Here is a 16,809-nt window from a genome sequence, read left to right as displayed (position 1 = left end):
ACACAAGAATCAACCATTGAATGCATCAATAAGAGCAAATCAATATTTCTTTCTCTCTAAAATCAATAAAAAGTTATATTTATATTTAAAAAGACATGCAAATAAGCATAGGCCCACCTGATATAGGCTTAAAATGAATGGTGGAAAATGAGAAAAATCAAATAATTAAGCAAGGGACACATTCATATAAAGCTGCATTCTGTGACTTTCTGCAGCTTTTTATCTTAACTTATACTCCATTTCTAAAAAAGTAGCAGTTTACATGGAGGTATGGCAGGACACTCAGGTACTAGTCATTTAAGAACAGTAGCTCATCAAGTGCTTAGTTAATCTTCTTCAACTTCTATTTTCATATCTCTAAAACGGGGCGACAATACCCTCTGCAGAGTAATGACAATTAAATAAAACAGTTAGACCTAGTTGGTTTGGCTCAGTGGATAGAGTGTTGGCCCGTGGACTGAAGGGTCCTGGGTTCGATTTCAGCCAAGGGCACATGCCCGGGTTGTGTGCTTGATCCCCAATGGGCAGGGGGGGGGGGGGGGGGGGGGCAGAGGGGGAAAGAAGGAGGAGCATTCCAATCAATGATCCTCTCTCCTTCTCCTTTCCTCTCAGAAATCAATAAAAGAAATATTAAAATATTAAATAAATAAATAAATAAATACGATAGTTAAATAAAGAGGATTAAACATGGTCATTTGCTCCATATTCATGAGGTTAGCATTCTTTTTAAAAAATGTATATTTTATTGATTTTTTTTTTTTTTACAGAGGGAAGTGAGAGGGATAGAGAGTTAGAAACATCGATCAGTAGCCTCCTACATACCTCCCACTGGGGAAGTGCCCACAACCAAGGTAGGTGCCCTTGACCAGAATCGAACCTGGGACCCTTCAGTCCACAGACTGACACTGAGCCAAACCGGTTTTGGCTAGGTTAGCATTCTTACACAAAAAGTCAACATGGAGGCCCCAAATGCAGGGGGTAATGCTCTGGGTTTCTCGACCTCAATGCATTTCTTCCTTCTTGGGAAAATGGAACTCTGCAATGGATGGAGATGGGAAGGAACGTGGAAAGCATCACTTATAAAGATGAGAGGCCATTGGATTGACTCAGGAAGAAACAAATGACTGGAAATACATGGAAGGAAAGCATGCCAGAACATCACAGGAAGAAAATTTAATTGGGAAACATTATTGTTAGCATCTTGGTACCATTCACTGCTTTAACTCATTTCTATGATGAATAATTTTAGATGCTGCCAACACATAAAAGAATTTTTCTGTTTTGCTTACTTCCTGAAAGCTAACTTTTAAAGACTGTGTTAGGTAAATAGTAAAAGATAAAATGAAAATCACTTACCAAGGATTAATATAAAATGCCAAAAGATAATCAGTCCAAAGACATGAAGGTAGCAGGGTTAGGAAAGCAAATATACTCCTACGCCTGTGAGCATTAATAGATAACAGGTGTAAAGATGAAGAAGTGGCAAGCGTTAGTGAGATAAATTGTGAACAGACATCAGTACATCATTCACTGGAATCAAGTAAAACGAGCACCTTCATTATAGTGAAACATTATTCCGTTCCGTGAAATTTAAACCTGAGGGCTGAAGTGCTATAATATTGTCGTCAAAATCAGTTTCATTCACTAACAGCCTCTTATTGTAATCAGATTTCTTTTTCAATGCATTTTGTGTTAATTAGCCTGCTATTAGGTGATTACATTTCGCATTCAGTGAAATGAAGCGCTTAAATGCCTCATTAGTTATCTGGAGTCTTACTCTCGGATAATACCCAGTGCATAAGTAAGTCTATTTTAAGGAACCTGTAAAACATCATTGGGTATAATAGCTGTGGGGGGGAATATAAATGGTGAGTTTACATGTACCGGTTCTGATGAAGACTCGAAGCTTTCGGGACACTTTCGTGAATTACTGTGACTTTCTACATTAATTTTATTTTAACTGATACACCGTGTCTAAAAAGTAACCCTCAACAGGGAGGTAGGGCATGACACTCAGGTGCCATTCATTCAGGAACAGTAGCCTAGTCTGTGAGCTTAACCAATACTCAGCGGAGTGGGAGCAAAACTATGGAGTTTCATTTGGATTCTCATTCAGACTGCTGGTCTAAAATGCATGGTTTGAAACCAGTTTCAGATATTCCAACCAGTTGTAACATAGAACATTCATTAATGCAGATTTAAAACCATCGTATGGTTGCATCGACAGTTGTTCTGAGAATCAGGGGGAAACGCTGTCGCCTTGTCACTTTAGTTTTTACAAATCTGCACTGAGATAGCTATTTTCAGCCCAAAAATGCTGGGCCTGGAAAACCTGTCTTTGCCAAGAGTGGATGAGGATTTTCTGAATTTTATAAAAAAGCCCTGAAGTGAAGTCTCTTTTGCCTCAGTTCTCCCGTAACGGGTCCCCCATATTTTATAAGCTGTGACTGGCTGTGCAGTCAATACACAGCTCTCCTGGGGCATGTGTACAAATGAATCATTTCCCACGTGAGTCGCTCACCACTGCTCTGTGACTGGGCCCTTTTTAAGGATGGGCCAGGTGGCAAACAAGTATCAGGGAATTTGTCTCTTCATCTTGCAAAACATGGTAATATGTTTGGACAAAGCTAGTAACGTCTCTTAACTTTTCACCATCAAGGGTTTATGAATTTCTCTCTCTTCACCAGTGAATTAGTCACATTTCAATAGCAAAATTCCATTCGGACTAAAATTTTAAAACAGTGAAAAAGCATCCTATTCCAACTAGATTTTCAACCAGAGTGGGCCTTAAGTAGGTAAGTGCCCACTCAGGGAGGTAGAATTTATATTTTAAGTATTATAGAATCCTCCTTCCCTCATTGATTCTGTAGAGTACAATTTCCAGTATCACATATCAATTTCTTTAAGACTAATCATTTCGGGGGGATTACTAAAAACAGAACAAAGATTACTTACCAAGAATTAATACGAAATGTCTGTGTTTAAATGTGCTTTGCACGGTTGCTTGCACAAAAGCCAAACTAGATCATGGAAGCCGTGCTGGCTTCGCTAAATGGTTACTTAATTAGCTGTGTCATTTGATATTGATTGCCATGCATGGTTAATTCTCATGTATCCTTGTCAAGTATAATGTCAACCAATTTAATCCCCTGGAAGTGCTTTCTTCATTCTCAAAATTTCTCCTCCTCCCAGATCCTAAATACTAAATAAAGAAAAATGATGCCATGTTTTCTCATGGAACCTTCTCGGCTTTGATATGTATTTACCCATAAGTAAGAGTCTAGGGCCGTGGGCTGTAATACTTCTGCTTGATGTTTGAATGGAGGTGGTGGTTCATGTGCCCAGGCACTGAGAGGTGAGCTTAAGTAGAGATGCTGTCTGTGCCATGTGCTTCAGCGGGGTTTCTTGTCATGCCGCCAGCCCTCCTTGTTCAGTGTAAGCCCTCCTTGGGCACCGTTTTGAGCTACTGGCCTAACTGATGATTGAGTCCTTTGTACAATATAGTAAATACAGAACAGACTATGACACTTTGGCTACTTCATAATTGTATTAAACGAATATATACTAATATACTCTGTGCAGATATGACCTTTGAAAGTCCACTGGTCAGAGAAATGATGAAAAAGGATAATCAGACAAAAACCATGTATCCCCCAAAGACAGTAAAACACAGCTTGGAGCACAAACAGCGTAGCTACGCAGTCTAGAGGCTTGTTCTGAAAGAATACGCACCAGTTGTACGGAAGCTTTCCATCCCTCTCCAAGGATGCAAAATTGACAAAAGTTCCCGCTCCACACTCCCTGTATGTAAGGAATCACAAAATCAAGGTGACTGCTTGATGGAGCACTCTTTTACCATGACATATGAGTCTTTACCAGGTCATCATCATAACATTGCATTTTTAAAAAGCTAAAATGAGTTCTAAGGGTTTCTCTTTGCATAAAATGCAAAATAGAAAGATAAAGCAAAACAAAACAATTTTTCACAAGGTCGCACATCCCCACAGCAAGTTGAGGCCAAAAGGTTTCAGTTCACAATCCTTTCCAAAAAGCACTCAGGATCCTAAATAAATCTTTGAACTATTTGGGATTTAATATTTTTTACAAAGTAAGTTATAGCAATTGTTCTAGATAAAATGAAGGCTTTTTTGTTGTTGTTTGTTTTTAGCAAATATTCTTCATGGGGTTTTGTTTTTAATAGCATATTGATTTCCCCACTATAATGAAGGCAGATCAAGATGTATTGTTTTCTTTCACCAAAAATTTCCCCTCATGTTGTGATCCTCATTGTATTCATCACCTGAGATGAGAGTAAAAGAATGATACATATTAAAACAGATAGGCCTGTGCAAAGCCTCTTATCCAGAATGTTGCTTATTAATCTGCCAGCAGAAAATATTGTTAACCTTTTTTCTAGAATTGGAGTAAAAGGGTAAACATATTCTCATGCCTTCTCCATCTTTTGCTTAATATTATGCATAAATAACGTAGCTCACTGGGGCTCATGCATCTCATTTTCCCTCTCCATGAAATTGATGGACTTATTTAGAATTGAAGCAGAGATTTTGACATTACTGACACAAGATGCTAATTCTGCTATCTTCCTGTTCTTATCAGATGTTCTAAGAATAGTTTTCTTCTTTTGAAAAATACATGACTATATTATATCATACTGTTTTTTGAATTATACATCAATTGACTTTCCTTTGTCCATTTCCTATAATATATAGGAGTTTATTTACATTTAACTTAGAAGAAATTTTTTTACTCTCCAATTCAAGGGTTTTTAAACTGGGGTCCAAGAATGGAATTTAGGGCTCTATGATGATATACCGTATTTTTCAGACCATAAGACGCTCCGGACCATAAGACGCACCCGTTTTTAGAGAAGGGAAATGAAGAAAAAAAGATTCTGAAACAAATAGTGTCCTAAAATATTTTATGTGCATTAAAACCCAACATCACAGTCATAAACACATGTAATCAACCCTGTAAAGTAAACAGCAGTATTTAGAACCATTTTAGAGCCGGGCAAGCACACAGAGACCACACAGAGCCGGGCAAGTAAAAAAACTTTTTTTTAAAGTATATGTGTAGGCTATATTTGGACCATAAGATGCAGGGACTTTTCCCCCCCACTTCTGGGGGAAAAAAGTGCGTCTTATGGTCCGAAAAATACGGTACTTAGCAGTTACTTCAATTATTAAAGTAAGTAATAAGTCACAAAGTCACAATAATATCATCAGGTACTTGTGAGATTTGCTAACAATAGAAATTGCAGATATTTTTCCATAATGGATTTTCTGCAGGTGTTGAAATATTATCCATATCACTATGGGAAAATATGAGAATTACTATACACTTACTCCATATTGTTACCTAATGCATTAATAACGAAGCATACAACACATTTGTTCTTTTACATACTTTGATGACCATATTTTAATATAATTAGTTTCTTTTTTAATCTTATGTATTTTATTTTATGCACTTAAAAAGAAAGCATTTTTCTTGGAAGAGAACCACAGTGTCATCAAACTGCCAGTGGATCATGGCACCGAAAAAGTTACGAAACCTCTGTCCTAAAAACCAGCAGGCTGAAGCAGAACTACTTTTCCTAAATATTTTGCTGTATGCAGCATTGAGGATGCTCCTGCAATAACACCCCCATTAATACCACTACCCCCACTACCACATTCCTACCCCCTCCTCTATTGCTATTACCAGCTAGCTTTTGTTGCACACTCCTTATGAGTTGAGTATTATGCTATGCCATTACTGCATTATTGCTCCTCACTATCCACTAAGGTTGGGGTTATTCTCCCCTTCTTTATTTAAAAAATGTAATTTTTATTTATTCCAGAGACAAAGGGGAAGGGAAACAGAGATAGAAACACCAATGATGAGAGAGAATCATTGATCAGAAACCTACTGGGGATCAAACCTGTGACCTCCTGGTTCATAGGTCAATGCTCAACCACTGAGCCACACCAGCCAGGCATATATCTCCTTCTTGATATGCCCTAGCCTCCAGGCCACCTCACTCTTAGTTTTCCTTTCCATCCATTGGATGTTGCGTGTCAGTCTCTTTTGCTGCTACCTATTTTTTTCCTCCATAAAAATCTTAATATTATATTATTCTGTTGCTTAATCCAGAGATTTCTAATGTTCACTTCCTGGATTTTATCCCATCTACAGCTTTAACACCATTTATATACTAACAACTCCCAAATGTATATCTTCAATCCAGACTTCTCTCCTGAACACCAGACTTTTACACTGTCTCCTTCACACCTGCCCTTGCAGTCATCTCAAACATAACATAACGTTTCCCAAACTGAAGCCCTGATGTTCCCCCTCCAAAACCCTTCCATGTGAAATCCTATCTCAGTTTATGACAATCCCATCTTTTTGGTTGGCAGGGCCAAAAACCTTAGAGTTATTCTTGACTCCATTCGTATCAATCCAACATGCAATTTGTTAGAAAATCCTACTGCTTTTCTTTTCAAAATATATCTGGAACCTGATCATTTTCCCCTACCCACCACTGCTACTCCTCTGGGTGGGACTATTACCGTGTCGCTATTGCCTGGATTATGGTCAATGCTGCATCAGTTCTCAGGTCTGCTTTTGTCCTTGCCTTATTACAGCCTGTTTTACATAAAAGTCAAAATGAAAATGTTAAAATGTAAGCCAGGTATTTTTAATCTCCGCTTAAACTCGAATGGCTGCCCATTTACCCAGAGTAAAAGCCGAAGTCCTCACAACTGCTTATGAAACCCTATATGATTTGGCATCACTCCTGCTCCTCTTCTATGCATTTCCTCTGCTTTAGCCTCTCTTGACTTCCAGCTAATTTTTGAACCTGCTAGTCATGCTCCTGCCTCCTCTCTTGGGTGCACTCTTCCCCCCAGATACCACATGGTTAACCCTCTCATGTTCAAGTCTTTTCTCACATGTCACCCTCTCAGTGAGCTCTACCCCCGTCCTGGAGCTCCTGTCCTCATATTCCCCAGACAGAATTTCTCTTACTATGCTTTGTTATTTTTCTATTACTGTCTGCTAACATACAACCTAATCTTTTAACTTTTACCTTCACTACTTATTGTCTATCTTTTCACTAGAAGACAAGCTGCCTGTTTTGTATGCTGTTATATTCCAAGCACCTAGAGGAGTTGGACACAAAGCAGGTGTCCAAAGATACTTGTTGAGTAAATGAATAAAGTTTCCGTGGGCTCCACAGGGACACATAGGTTGTAAATCAAGATGTGACCCTAAGGAGTATGATTTCAGAACTCCATGTTCTAGCCACAGTGCTGTGCCACTACCCTCACTATCCTTCTAAGATTTGTTCTAATGCCAACATTAAGAAGCTTGATTTTTATATTCTTGACTAATCACTTTTCTTTACTTTCATGTTGTCCCATTTTTATATTCTTCCTGTTACAAGTCAGTTCATACTTTTAAATGTATTTATTTATCCGCATCTCTCAAGCTAGGCTCTAAGTTCCTCACGAACAGCTTGGATATTTGATGTCTGATTTTTCTTTAACTATGCCATACATTTATTTAAGAATAGATGATTGATAGAACTCTGAGAAAGAAGGATGTTGATTGATGACAAGTCAGCCAATTAACACTGGATAAATATAAATTTGAGTCAAATTTCCTTAACTAGGTAACTGGTTTTGTGTGTGTGTGTGTGTGTGTGTGTGTGTGTGTGTGTGTGTGTATGTGTTAAGAGAACTTATCATTGTTTTGATAACATAGGGACCACAGAAAGTTCTTGACAATGTGCTCTGATAAGAAATGCATCGGTAGTCAATGGAATAGGGAATCATCAAAATCATAAATCAAAAGGCTCTTCTAACAGCAAGAAAAATGAAACTGCCTGCAACTCTGAATAATATGAACAAAAATGATGGGGGACTTTTAACGGACCTAATCACAAACTCTACAAATAATTTATCATAAGACAGCTTCAACAGAACTAATGAGAAAAGGGATTTTTTTTCTTTCTTGTGATCTCCACATATATTAACTTTTATCAATCATTCTGAGTAGTATAGATTTTTCTTTTACTCTAAAACAACTTTGAAATTATCCAAATGTAATGTATGGCCACTTAAAATGACAAGATAAGTGGTCTGACTTTGTGTAAACAAACAATCTTTTGCTTTACCAATCCAATGGTAATGTTTTCTAAAATAATATTAAAAGTCTTCTTAGAAAACATGACAATAGTATGATGAAGACTGGGGAGGAGAAAGGAGAAGGGAAGAGGGGAAGAAGGAGTCACTGGGGAGGGGGAAGAAGGGCCTCGGTAATACTTTCAATAATAACGATACATTTAAATAAGAAAACAAGGAATAGAAGTAGACAACTTACTGCTATAAAAACATACATATATGATAAATAAAATATTGTAAAGGCTGTAGGTAAAAGATTAACCCAACTTAACTTACCTAGCCATCTGCAGATGCTTTCTCCTGAGAATGATCAGTGTGACCAGCAGCAATCCAATCAGCAGGGTGCTAAGAATGGCCAGTACTGAGATGACTACCACATTGGGATTCATCACTGTAACTAAACAGATACACCATACATTCTAGTTACAGCTTCCATTACATGGAAACTAACCGAACTCACTCATGGTTTTCCATCTGATTTTGAGAGCAATGGACTTGTGACAACAGCAACAATGATGTTTCTACAAGCTGACAATAACCTCTTCTGGGTCAACTACAAGTTAGTGGATTGATCAAAAGTATTTCAGGCCTACATTCTGGATGTTCTTACAAAGGGAAATGATAACCTGCAATTCCTGTGATATAGTTTAAATTCATTGGAAGTCATTTTCATTCTTTAACTTTTTCAGAAGCTTGCAAACTCTTATTTTTACGCCCATGATTTTAAAGTCAGAAAGCACCACTGTCTATTTCATTCACAACTAATAATGTATATGAAAAAGGCATTAGTGAGTTGCCATCTGCTACAGCACTTAACACATCGCTAGAAGCAAGCATTCTGATGATCTGTAACCATATGTTGAGAGGTTTTCCATCTGTACAACTCAAGAGATTAAACCTTTTCATAAGCTGTAGGGCCCTTGAGAACAGAGGTTGTGTCCCTTTCATATACTTTATATGATGATCGATCTACAATGGCACTACACATGGCCTACCTCATCACACTTCATGGAAGAGTAAGGTATTAAAGGTGGGAATTTATATAAAATGTTTTAAAAACTATTCACAGGGAGCCAAAGAAGACAAGAATGATTCTATTCTCTGTACTGATCATAAAATCACGGAACTGGCTGGCATTACAATTCATAAGTTTCTTCCCATTTGGGACAATGTGACTCCAGTTCATGGGCAGAGTGCTTGAGCAGAAAGAACAGTAGACTCATGGTCAGAAGAGCTGGTTCAAGTTCACTTGACTCTAATTGCCATTTGAGGAGGTTATTTTATCTGTCTCTCTGGGCCTCATTATCCTCACTAGCAAATAAGTTTAATAATATCAACTGCTTCTGGCTTGTTGTAGAGATGACAAAGAGGAACAATAAGTTACATTTAGAAGAGTGTAAAAGGATGTATTGATATCATATACTTATTAGGTCAATTTTTGTCCTCTCTTCTGAAAAAACAAAAATTTGAAAATAACAAACAAACAAACCAACAAACCAAAAAGCCTATACTACTCATCATTGGGTACAGTGGCTAAATATATGACAAATGTTACTGAAGTGAAAATGGATCTAGTAAAGGGTAATGTGATAGTAAGAGTAGTTTTATTACAGGCAGTTTCATAGGAGATCTAGTCTGTGGAATCAGACTCTAACAAAGAGGGGAATAAAATGTATAACTCAGAAAAAGAACAAGAATACAACATTATTCTAGACCTTTCATTATTTTTAAACTTTTCCACTCATAGTATGTGCTTGATTGGAAATTTTTCTGCTCTGACATAGAAATTGAGTCTTGCCATTATTTGACAGCTAATGGCCAAAGCTTAATTAGGTGAACCAGAGTTGGTTAGGGTACTGTGGCTACCACTGAAGAGGATTGTGTAATCCATACCTACGAGCATTTAGACAGCATGTGCCAGGATTTTATGTCCTTTACCTCTAAGCCTCAAAACAGCTCAACAAGTTACATATTATTATTCTAGCTTGACAGATGAATAAACAAAGGTTCAGATATAGGAAATATCTTCCCTAAATCACTTAGGGATAGAAATTAAGCACTCCCTGACCTCAGAGCTTAGATTTTTTCAATACAACAAGCATGGGTTCCATGAAAAGAAGAGATTATATATAATCTATTTTATTTAAAAAATAAAACATAAAAAAATTTTGGAAAGATATAACTTTTAAAGACACCAGATCCCCCTATTGCATGTAGTTACCCATTGTTGAGACGGCTATAAATGTGGGGACACTGGGGCTGTCGTGGCTAAAGCTGGTGACACTACAGTTGTAGGCAGTGGCAGGAAGAAGGCTGGAGATGGTCACAACATGAGAAGAAACAGAAATCGGTTCCTGGAGATGCAGAAAATTAAATAAATGTTATGTAACCTTCATCTATTTTGATTTTTTAAAATTTTTCATAGTTGAGTTGGTAAGGGAGGGACAGAATAAAAAATTTAAAAGGCGAAGAAGGATAGCAGAGAAAAATAAGTTATAAACAATGCTACAGGGAACATAATGTCACAATTATGGGAACATAAGTATATGTTTGCAAATACACAATGTATGTATATATATTTTCGTATTCATAGCAATTAGATTGCTGGGTCAAAAGCTGTGTATTTTTAGTTTTGAAAGGTATTGACAAAGTGTCCTCCATAGACATTTCCAAGTTATCTACCTACTATCAATGTCTGACGGTGCCTGTTGCCCTCTCTGCTTCTAACATAGTACAGTGGCAAACGTTTTGAGCTTTTCCAATCTTATTCGTGGAAACCATAACTCACTGTAATTTCATTCTGCATTTCTTTCTCCATAAGAGAAGGTTGATCAATTTTTCATATGTTTAAGAGACTTTTGTGTTTACTTTCTGTGAAATCTTTGTTTTGAGTTGTTGGTCTTTATCTTTTTTATTTGTGGTAGTTCTTTATATATTAAGGATAGCCCTCCTCCCTCCCCCATTTGTCTGCATTCTCAGCTTTTAAATAGCATCCACCAAAGGCATAGCGACTTTGAGTTCTCAAAAATGTTCACCTATTCTATGCAGAATAAGCTGTTCATTTGGCGAGCCAACAGTCAGACTAGTGACAAATATTACTGCACACTATGAGAAGATGAGCCAGCAAAACAAGGACCTGAAAACTACTGCCTAAAGAGATGAAAGACATCAGTGCTTATTTCCCATAGCCATCTCTCATTATCCTATAAAAGAATGCTTCTAAGGAAAGACTGGCTAACAATACTCAGTTGTAGTAAGGAGCAGCCTACCCTTTGTTTTCTTAAAGGAAGATATCACTGCAGTTCTAGAGGAAAAAACCCACTACTGGCAGAGCAGTGGTTTTCAAAAAGGGTTCTTAGGATGGAAAAAAAAAAAGAAAAGATTCTGCTATCCAGTAAAGATAAAAAAAGAGATAAGTTAGTAGAAGTCAATATCAAAAGGAAAAAATATTAAAGCAAATTATCTTAACACTCAGCATGAAAAGATTAATACTCACAGAAATTTTTTTTCTCTCAATCCAAAGAACTTCATTACTTAAAAAGCATCAGTTATTCACTGTATTTAATGATATTGCTCACACTTTCCATTTTCCTTCCATGTCTGACTGTAAAATATATTTGAGCTGTCAGACAACTGAGTGTTCATCATATTTGCTGTCTGTGATTCTAAAGCTTTAACAATCACCTCACCTAGCTTACATTTTGCCAAACAAAATTTTCTTCCTTTCTTATTAACTAGAGATGGACCCTTCTTTCCATTTTTTTTTGTAGTAATATGCATCTCTCTTGTGGCACTTGTTTTAATTTCATTATTTATAGAATAATGAACTATCCACAACTGTATAGATAAAAATTTTGAAGTCAGGTATTAATTTTGCCATTTGTGTTTCATACAGCGACTTTCACAAAATTGGAATCAGCTCATGTTTGGTAAATTATGTTTTCCATGGCATAATTTCATCCTCTTAATGGATTTAATGTCCAAAGAGAAAAGTGAGCCCCCTTAATCCTTCGGTATGAACCAGAGGGACTGAGGTTTAGGGACAAAAGAGAAATTTAAAGGTGAAAATAAATTCGGCAATTTGGCAACTTGGTTCTCACAACATACTTTGGGCTTTTTTCTGAGCATATTGTTAATTTCTCTCACTGAAACACAAAAGCATAAATGAAGTGTTTTAATTTTCTATCGGTCAAAGAAAGCAAAGATTTTCATTTTGCTCAGCTAATTAGCCTTAATCAAAGGTAACTCGGAGAAGGAAGATGGGCGTGTATGGTACCTGCAGTTTTGTTTCCTGACCAGAGCCAACTTGTTGACAGAAGACTTCGAAGAAGTCGGCTACCCCCTCTTCCACCCACAGCAGCGTCACTGAAGTCTGGGTTTTATTCACTGCAAAGAGTGACTTCGGAGGAGCTGGTTCTGAGCAAAGAAAAAGTTTAAAAATGTTGAATTAAATTTAACATATTCTTTCTTCTTTCACCGATCAATAAGATAAAATAGCCACACACAAAAATCCAAATATAGGTAGGTAGGAGCACTGTGAAGGTTTTATATTTCTTTTGAAATATGTCCTTTCACCAAGACAGTCATCTAATTGCTTTTTCCCCCTCTTCTATTTTATACTTCTCTTTTTGGAACAGTTCTGTTTCCTACTTCAGGTTTATTACTGACATCGTCTATTAATAGTTTTAATGTCATCTACACTGGAGTTCCCATGGCCCTGATAATCCAGAGCTTTATGGGTAAGAAACAAGAACCTAAATTTAAAAGACTGAGAAAATGAAAATAATGTGTGTGCTTACTGTTAAGGAAAAGATTCAGTCTGGTGGTTAGCCAACAACTTGCCTTCCTTTCTCTTGAGACTATTTAAAACAATTTAGTTAGGAATGATTTCTTGAAATGATAGTCAATATTAAAAACGGTAAAGCTAACTAGATGATAAGATTTCTTGGTTAAAGAAAAAGATTGATGAAATAGAAACAGACCCACAGCTTCAGAGAACAAACTGATGATTGCCAGAGGGGAGGGGGGCTGGGAGACTGGGTGAAAAAGGTAAAGGGATTGAGAAATACAGATTGGTAGTTACAAAAGTATCATGGGAATGCAAAGTACAGTATAGGAAATATAATCAATAATATTGTAATGACTATGTATGGTGCCATATGGGAACTGGAAATAACAGTGGGGAACACATTTTCAAGTACATGATGGTTTAACCACTATGCTATACAACTGAAACTAATATAAAATAATATTAAATGCAAGCTATAATTTAAAAAAAATTAAAAAAGAAAAATACTGATGGAAATGGACTAGGTAGTTAATAAAATGTTAGTGAACTGATTTATTTTATTCTTTTAGAGATTTTATCATCATCAATAAATTAATTCATTAGTTATGTAAGCTGTGCTGTCCAGGCCCCTTCATGCTCATTTTTAGTAATTGAATCACGGAATTTGTTGGCTTGAGACCAACCCCTGCCTGTTTCCCAGTTCTTGGAAGTGGTTTGCCATCATGCTCCCCATTTCCTGAATCTCTGCTGAACCCCTCCCTGCGCTGCTGTCCTTGGGGCATTGCCTTTCCTTGGATGACGTCCTGCATACAAGGAGCTATGTCTGAACCCAACTTCTTAAACCAGGGTCCTGTGACCTGCTGTCAGACCGCCTTGACGTTGGTTGTTTGGGCATATCGTATCTTGCTGTTGGGTTTACATAACAGCGTTCTCTGCCCACCTGAGTGTCCCTGTCAGACAACTGCTGCCACTGTTTGCTTGGATTTCTTTTTATTATCAGCCCCACTCTCCTAAGTCAGTCTCCAGTTCTTAGGTTTTAGAAGAGCTTGACAAATCCCTAGAAGCCTTTTCACTCCTTGGACAAGTGTATGTTTTTGTGTGGAAGGTTTACACTTTCTTTGTAGACTATCATCATCATGGTCCTGTCCAGAACCCAAGAAGTATTTCAGAATCACTCTTAATATGATCTACTGTGGGTAACCTAAATTTGTATCCAACTAAAAAGAAGTCTTTGTTCTATCCAGAGTCAGCTTGACAAGGGTAGGAAGAAGAGTTGAAGGAGGAAAGAGATGAGTTAGTCTTGGAAAAGAATAATTTACAATAGATGTCAGGACCCCTTTCTCATTTGCAAGGAATTCCTACTCTTTCAGACATTGTATTGTCTCACTTTCCTTCTGATGAAAATTGTTGATAAAACACAGAGATCAACTTCCAGTTCCCACACTGCTAATAGGGCTATGAGTCAGGGAATAAATCCTCCAGTGATTCTGACTTGGGTAGAACTTGGACCTTTGAAAGCAAGTGTGAGGCTGTCTGGGGGTAGGTAAGAATTATTTGTTAAGCTAGGCCTGGGTTATTTCTTTTGAAAAATTATACACCACTAACTGCTCCTCAGAGTGTATCTATTGGACAATGATTAGAATCCCTAGAACACCTCTCTATACATTTTTCTTATCCTATATTATAAAGAGGTAGTATGTAAATTGACCCCATGCCCTCACACAAGATGGCTGCTCCCATGCGGTCAAAGATGGATGTCACAAGATGGCTGGCAGGGGAGGGTACTTGTGGGCGATCAGGCCAGCAGGGGAGGGCAGTTAGGAGTGACCAGGCCAGCAGGCGAAGGCAGGTGGGGACAACCAGGTCATGAGGGGAGGGCAGTTGAGGGTGATTGGGCTACCAGGGAAACAGTTAGGCATCAATAAGGCTGGCAGGGGAGTAGTTACGGGGTTATCAGGCTGGCAGGCAGGCAGGCAAATGGTTGGGAGCCAGCAGTCCCAGATTGTAAGAGGGATGTCCCCTAAGGGGTTCCAGATGGGAGAGGGTGCAGGCTGGGCTGAGGGACACCTCCTCTGTGCATGAATTTTGTGCACTGGGCCTCTAGTAGGCAGATAAAATTAATTTAGTTATCTAATATGAACATTGCCCAGATCCTTACTAATATTCAGATCTGCCTTTTTTACACATGTATTTCTAATCTGTGCTTACTCAAATATCTCACTATTACCTCAAACTTTATATGATCAAAATGGAACCTGGAGTCCTCACCTTCTCACAAATCAATTCTAATTTCCAATTACTCCTGATTCTCTCAGGAGTACCACCATTCATTCAATCATCTAAGACAACTATATTGAGGCTCTCCTGCTGCTCCATGCCAGACAGCATATCTTTTAATAATTATTGTCATTTAATCCCTTTATCTATTCTTTTCATTATGCTGCAGGCTTTGTCATCACACATATCAGTCATTACAGTAGTCCTTAACTCCTTTTCCCTGCCTCAAGTTGGCCTTTTCTTCATTTGTCAATAATGGCTTAAGTCATTTTAAAATGCCACTTTGCTCATGATAAATCCTACCTGCACCATGATCAATTGTGATCAATATCTATTGTGTCAAATCCAAATAGGTCAAGTATTTTGGCAGCCCTAGCAAACAAATTAATACAGTTTCTTATTGTTCAAAATATCAAATATAGCCTAGCTCATAAAGGAGAAGAATAGGCATACTTTGTTCATGTTATGAAGAGTAAGTGAGATTTTAGATAATATATACAAAAACACTTTATATAATATAAAGAGTCATGCAGACATTAGTTATAGAACATCTGATTACCATTTCCTATCTCTTTAAATCACATCTTAAATATTAACTTATACAAAATTGCCCTGCTCTATGAGGCACCAACTTTCCTTTTGGTTAAAATAATTTCAGAGTCTATGATATTGGATGTGAGAATTTATGGGTAATATAAACTATTTTTACAAACTGGGGTATAGATACAGGGTTGTTTGCTTTTCAATACTCTCTGAAAGCTTTTTAACATTGCTGGTGTTGCAATGAACTATTTGGCCCTCCCCCTTTCCTTCTCTTCCTTCTTCGTCAATGCTTCTCCTATATGAGTTGGGAATCCAAACTAATTTTATAAAGGGATCAAATCCAATGCACAGACCATGGGCAGAATGGAAAGCTGAAAAGCTACCTTTACCATTTAATTTAGATTGGATTAGGAGAGGCTCAAGCTGTTGCCCAGGATCTCTGGAAAGTGAAGGTGACCTCGAGTGAAGTACAAGCTAGTGTCTAATTCTTATTCTCAGCTCTGGCAGGAAATTTCTTATTTCCTAGAGAATTCTAAAGGGAGCCAGGTGTAATATTTAGCCTTGGAGCAGAGTAGAATGCATTTATTGTCTAAAATCCATCTTTCTCTGACAGTTTATTACATTGTTTCTTATTTTAATGCAACCCATTTGTTTAGCTGCTGATAGGGTGATGTTAATGAAGTCAAGATTATATCCATAAGGGCCAACTAGATTCATTCTGCTTACATTTCATACTTCTAAACAGGATGAGTCATTTTACAAATGGCAGAGCATTGGTGATAAGGGAAATTCAATAGAAAAACATCCTAAAAAATGATCAGTAGTGGCAAAATCTATTTTCAACCCCCAGCCTCACTAATAGCAAGTTGCTGATATCCTAGTATACAAAGAATAGTCTTTAATAGCTTTATCATATGTCTTTAAAATCTATTTTTATTTTCTTCAACACAGGCAGCTCTACCTTAAACAGAATAAGCTATATAAACTTGGCCAGAAAAAAGCATCTGTGAC

The 16,809-nt window shown here is 37.4% G+C and overlaps 1 protein-coding gene across 3 annotated transcripts in view; it reads right to left on the bottom strand.

Moving 5' to 3' along the window:
* PTPRO (protein tyrosine phosphatase receptor type O) overlaps window positions 1–16,809 on the bottom strand; it is a 203,105-nt gene that overhangs the window by 37,177 nt on the left and 149,119 nt on the right. For 2 of the 3 annotated variants that reach the window (XM_036454558.2, XM_045587798.1), the window contains 5 exons: window positions 12,466–12,605; window positions 10,411–10,543; window positions 8,466–8,586; window positions 3,733–3,801; window positions 1,357–1,440 (listed from right to left, as the gene is read on the bottom strand). In XM_036454558.2, coding sequence (XP_036310451.1) covers window positions 1,357–1,440; window positions 3,733–3,801; window positions 8,466–8,586; window positions 10,411–10,543; window positions 12,466–12,605 — 547 coding nt within the window. The remainder of the gene's footprint in view (window positions 1–1,356; window positions 1,441–3,732; window positions 3,802–8,465; window positions 8,587–10,410; window positions 10,544–12,465; window positions 12,606–16,809) is intronic. The other variant, XM_045587797.1, reaches the window with a different exon arrangement.

Source organism: Pipistrellus kuhlii, unplaced genomic scaffold (assembly GCF_014108245.1).
Source record: "Pipistrellus kuhlii isolate mPipKuh1 unplaced genomic scaffold, mPipKuh1.p scaffold_m20_p_3, whole genome shotgun sequence".
In the NCBI taxonomy this organism is placed as follows: domain Eukaryota; kingdom Metazoa; phylum Chordata; class Mammalia; order Chiroptera; family Vespertilionidae; genus Pipistrellus; species Pipistrellus kuhlii.
Note: the sequence above shows the minus strand (reverse complement) of the source record. Positions and strands in the feature narration are given on the sequence as shown.